Source organism: Cupressus sempervirens, chromosome 11, assembly GCF_028749045.1.
Source record: "Cupressus sempervirens isolate cs-2001-9-10 chromosome 11, ASM2874904v1, whole genome shotgun sequence".
NCBI lineage: Eukaryota > Viridiplantae > Streptophyta > Pinopsida > Cupressales > Cupressaceae > Cupressus > Cupressus sempervirens.
Window position 1 is genome coordinate 442,884,871 of NC_143128.1, and position 4,661 is coordinate 442,889,531.

The window sequence follows — 4,661 nt, forward strand, 5'->3', positions numbered from 1 at the left end:
GCTTATTTACATTGATCTTGACTGCTCTGAAGAAATAATTTATCCAATATATTCATCTGAAAAGAACAATCACTGACAATTCAATAAGTTCTCCACCCTGATGATGATTCAAACAGTGTCAATAAAAATATTGATGCAGAAGTACACAGTTTAATACAGTAAGTGATTGCATACACAATTCCTGCCAGAGCTAGTAAATAAAAAGAGTGTGCTTCTGACTGTAACTGTTTACTACTTATTTACATCGATCTTGAGATTGCTCTCAAGAAATAATTGATTAGTCTATTAATGCATTACTCAACTAATTCACCTGAAAAGAACAATCACTGACAATTCAATAAGTTCTCCACCCATCCCATTTTATGGAGTAAAATGGGTGTAAAAAACTTCTCTTTTTTGAGGATATGAAATTGAAAACAAATTCCAGACACATTTTCCTATATTAAAACAAGCAATTATATTCATTCAAATAAACCTAAAAACAAAACAGAGAAAACTGATCTCCTCGTTAAAAAGATTACATTGAATGCATCTCTGAGGAAACCATAATAAAGACCAGTACAGAACATTAAGTAAAGCCGCCTCGATATTACACAAAATCTAAGCCTAGTTTTGCTGGGGGGGACTCCTAAGCTGCCAATACAAAATATTCGTAATTCAAATAGCTGCCAAATAATGGCAAAATATTACTCAGAAGACACTACCAAGAATTGTAAGGACTAAAGTGTCTTCCTCGTTATTAAATGAATTACATCTCATTCTAACTGGAAATGAACTCAAAATTAGTATCCACCACTGGCACTGTTATCACCAGCATAGCCTCCGCCACCATAGCCCCCACCACCACCACCACCACCATAGCCTCCACCACCACCACCGAAGCCACCTCCACCACCACCAAAAGTTCGTTCTTGTGCTATGTTAACTCTTATAGTACGGCCATGAAGCTCCTAGAAACCAGAAAAAACATTAGCATTTCACATACTTTGGCAGGGTGTATCAAAAAACATTAGCAAACCTAGAACAGAAACATCCACGGCAATGTGTTACTCAGAATTGAGTCCTAGATCCAAAAATTCACAAACACCTTTGAAATTGCTCGTTTATCTAAGTATATGTTAGAGAAAAGATTCTGCGTACAACAAACAGAGAAGCAACAGCACAATTACAGCCATGCAACAAAATGGACACTTGGACCTTACAAAAGAATTGAAAATATTAAAAACGGGAGACCAAAAGGCAATCTGATACAAAACCTTTGACCAAAATGGACACTTTGAAGTCACAAAAAAATTGAAAATATAAAAAACGGGAGACCAAAAGGCAATCTGCTACAAAACCTTGCTACAATAAATCTGAGGGTTATTATCATAGAATAGAGAGCAAGACTCGTAATTGTACTTAACCTTCCACTTTAAAAAAACCTTACTCTCATGCAATCCCTGTCCACTAATCACTGGATAACAAGTTATATATGAGAAGTTAAAAGATGGCACAAGACTCAGATGCCACATTATCTTCATAAATAAATGAAGCCACAAAAGCAGTAATACCTTTCCGTCCATTGCCTCTATAGCGGCATTGGCCTCCTCCTCAGTACTGTAACTGACAAATCCAAACCCTCTTGGCCTCCCAGTCTCTCGGTCATTGATTATCCTTGCTACAAACCATCATCATTTAATAAAATTATTTGAAACTGCAACTAGTAGCCCACACCCAAAAGCACAGTTTAATTTCTAAATAGAAGAAACATATCATACATTTCTGAATAGAAGAACCATATCATACATACCATCTATAACTTCACCAAAGGTAGCAAAAGAATCCCTGAGAGTCTGATCGTCCACCCCATACGAAAGGCCTGTAAACTCAACCAAAATTAAGCTATTAGAAACTTAACAACCTCTTAAAACTCATATCATAACCATTAAAAAACCAAACTAAATAACAGTACAGCATAAACATAAAATGATGCTCTTGTAGAAAGATAATCTTCAAGCCCACTAGCTGAACCTTGGTCTCGAAGCTACTTAACTCTGAATGCTTAGAGCCTTCACCCAAAATATTGATTCGGTAAAAGATGAGTATTACCTCCAATGTTGCACCGTATAACCCTTACCCCAAGTAAAACCCTGCACTCCCCAAGATCAAGCATCAAATCCCCATCACCTATTACGACTACCGGTTGTCTCTAAACTTCTAAAAGGCAGGCATTGATCCATAGATTCTAAAGCCGTAAACCCTTAAATCTAAAAAGAATTATAAAGGCCTTATTTGATTCAATGGTCAAAGCAAACATTGAACCCCAGACACCAAAACGTTAGATGCTTCTCCTCGAACCCCAAGTAAAACCCTAAACCCATAAAGATCAAACCTTGATCCCCAAAAACCAAATTGTTATAGGTTTATCCTTAGTTCGTAAACACCAGAAGGGTGGAAATTAATCCTTAAACCCTAAACCCTTAAACCCCAAAAACTAAACAGAATTACACTGACCTAGTTTGATTCAATGCTCCATCTAGACACTCAAACTATACAAAATTAATAGAAGATGCCTATCATCCATAGCAGTAGAATTTGACGGAAGAAACAAAGCGCAGAAGATGGAGCTTGGTTTAGGGTTACCTCCAACGAAAATCCTGGAGGACATGAGACGCGCAGCATGGTAGATGGATGGAAGACCTCCAAAGCCAACATGCTTGGTAATTGATTGCCGCAACAGCCCACTCAGCTTAGTCGAAAACGCCATGGCTGCTGCAGAGGCAGAAGAAAGTACTAGTTTGCTTCTAATGGTATCTTCAAAATGCCATTAGTAAAGCCCTAACCCACTTCAACTCCACCACCGCAGATTCGAACAAACGAGTGGCTTTATGTTTTGGAGTAGGGTTAAGTAGACATCTTAATAAAATGTGGGCTCTACGATGAATTCGTTTTGAGCCGTCGATGTACATTCTTTGCGGCCAACAAAACATCTAGGGCTCAAGTGTTTTGATAGGTAGTGGGTAGGTATTGTTTGATTGCCTCTAATGCAAGGATTGACACACTCACACTCCTCTTCTCATTAGGAGACTATTTTCCATATTTTGAAGCATAAAATGCTTGGATTGATTTTGAAGCATAAAATGAATTGTGTTTTGTTGGTAAACAGATTGTTCTTTTTTTATTTAACTCTTAGGTGTCCAAATTTTATGAACAATATCTGGTTACAGCGGTTGGAAAGTTCCTTTTAAAAAGACTAACCTTCTTCTAAATTATTAAGTACAGCTCCCTATTGTAGATTTGCAATGAATTATGTTTGTTCCTAAATCTAAAGAAGGGTATGTTCTTAACCTAAGAACGTGAGAGGTAAACCGATAGAAACCTATACAGGATCTAACTCAGGCAAGAAAAGATTTTAGAAGATTAATTAAGTTTATGAACTCACACATCTTATGAGCTCATAAGGCTTAAAGAGTCAATATTGCATATTAACTAATACTAATTGATTTAGCAAGAAACTAAATACGGAGAAAGAAAGATTAACTAGAAGGAAACATCTAAGGGATCTCTCTTGAACCTACAATGACAATACTTATCATATTTAGTTTGTTGCCTCAAAATAGGGGAATGAAGCTCTATTCTTTCCTTGTTTTAATTCAGATAAAAGAGAAAACAAACAATTAACAACTAATGGAATGGAACAGAAAATAATTGACACAAAATACCATTCAATTGACTATGCAACATCAAGTATTTCACACCAAAAATTAGTCGACCCTTTATTAATCTTTCATCCCAATACATTTGGACTCCGAGATGATCGTTACAAAAGAAGTTTAATTGGTTCATCTTCTCAAAAATGACAGATGGCAAGAAGTCAATTTGTCGATTACAATGATTACATTAAAAAATGGAAAGGGGCAGAATATGAATCACTTCGCCTTCTTTCCCTTTTCTGCTTTTGTCCTATAGGCCTTAGCGGCTACAATGATTGGAATTAATTCTTCATGTCTATAGACATGTACATTAGTATATCTCAAGAACAATTTAAAATGCTCTCTAGCCAAATCCTTGATAGCACTCAAATGATCTTGTATTTCTTCCATGGCCAGATGTACACAGCCACCAAGTTTCTGGAGTTCAAAAACTTTGTTCCGATGACCGGAAGATATCTCTATCAAGCTATCTATGAAGTTGGAGAAGTTTGATTGCATGACAGATTTCCAATTATTCCCTTTCCTTGCCCACTAGTTTGCGAGTCTATGTGCAAGCCTCTTAAGAGTTCATAATCTTTGTCTTGATCTTTCTTCACTTTAGCTTCGGTTTCTTTGAGCCCTTCTTCTACTATCAAGATTATTTTTAGACTTGAACTGCATGCTCTAGAGCCATTCAAATAAAGGCTCATCCCCTTTAGGCAAGATCTTTGCTTCTACAACCTCCTTAGTCTTCATATGAGTGATCATCTTCAACAGAGAGATGCAATCTTCACTTTTTGTTCTCTCCATGGCCAAAGTGGCTCTATTTGATTAAAAATTATCCTTCTATGTTTCCAGCCTCAATATAGCATTGTCAATTTGCTCTATGATGGAGAGTCCCTCCAACTTGAGTTTCTCACTCCACTCTATATCGATCAACCCAAAGTGTTTGTCTTCTTGGAGTTTAGAGATGAGTGCTTGAACATC

At 36.8% G+C, this 4,661-nt stretch overlaps 1 protein-coding gene across 1 annotated transcript; it reads right to left on the reverse strand.

Moving 5' to 3' along the window:
* Positions 1 to 432: 432 nt before the first annotated feature.
* LOC149530328 (glycine-rich RNA-binding protein 4, mitochondrial-like) lies at positions 433 to 2,859 on the reverse strand. Its single transcript, XM_089808843.1, has 4 exons — positions 2,626 to 2,859; positions 1,793 to 1,861; positions 1,554 to 1,660; positions 433 to 950 (listed from the first exon to the last, which is right to left on the reverse strand). The coding sequence occupies exons 1-4, from the start codon at positions 2,747 to 2,749 to the stop codon at positions 783 to 785; spliced, it is 468 nt and encodes a 155-aa protein (XP_089664969.1). The 5' UTR covers positions 2,750 to 2,859; the 3' UTR covers positions 433 to 782.
* Positions 2,860 to 4,661: the final 1,802 nt, after the last annotated feature.

Excerpts from the sequence above, each read along its gene's own strand:
- LOC149530328 (XM_089808843.1), bottom strand. The coding sequence starts at position 2,749 with ATGGCGTTTTCGACTAAGCTGAGTGGGCTGTTGCGGCAATCAATTACC. Across the intron at positions 1,862-2,625 it reads CTCCAGGATTTTCGTTGGAG|GCCTTTCGTATGGGGTGGAC; the intron begins GTAACCCTAAAC and ends TTGAGTTTACAG. Across the intron at positions 951-1,553 it reads TAGAGGCAATGGACGGAAAG|GAGCTTCATGGCCGTACTAT; the intron begins GTATTACTGCTT and ends TCTGGTTTCTAG.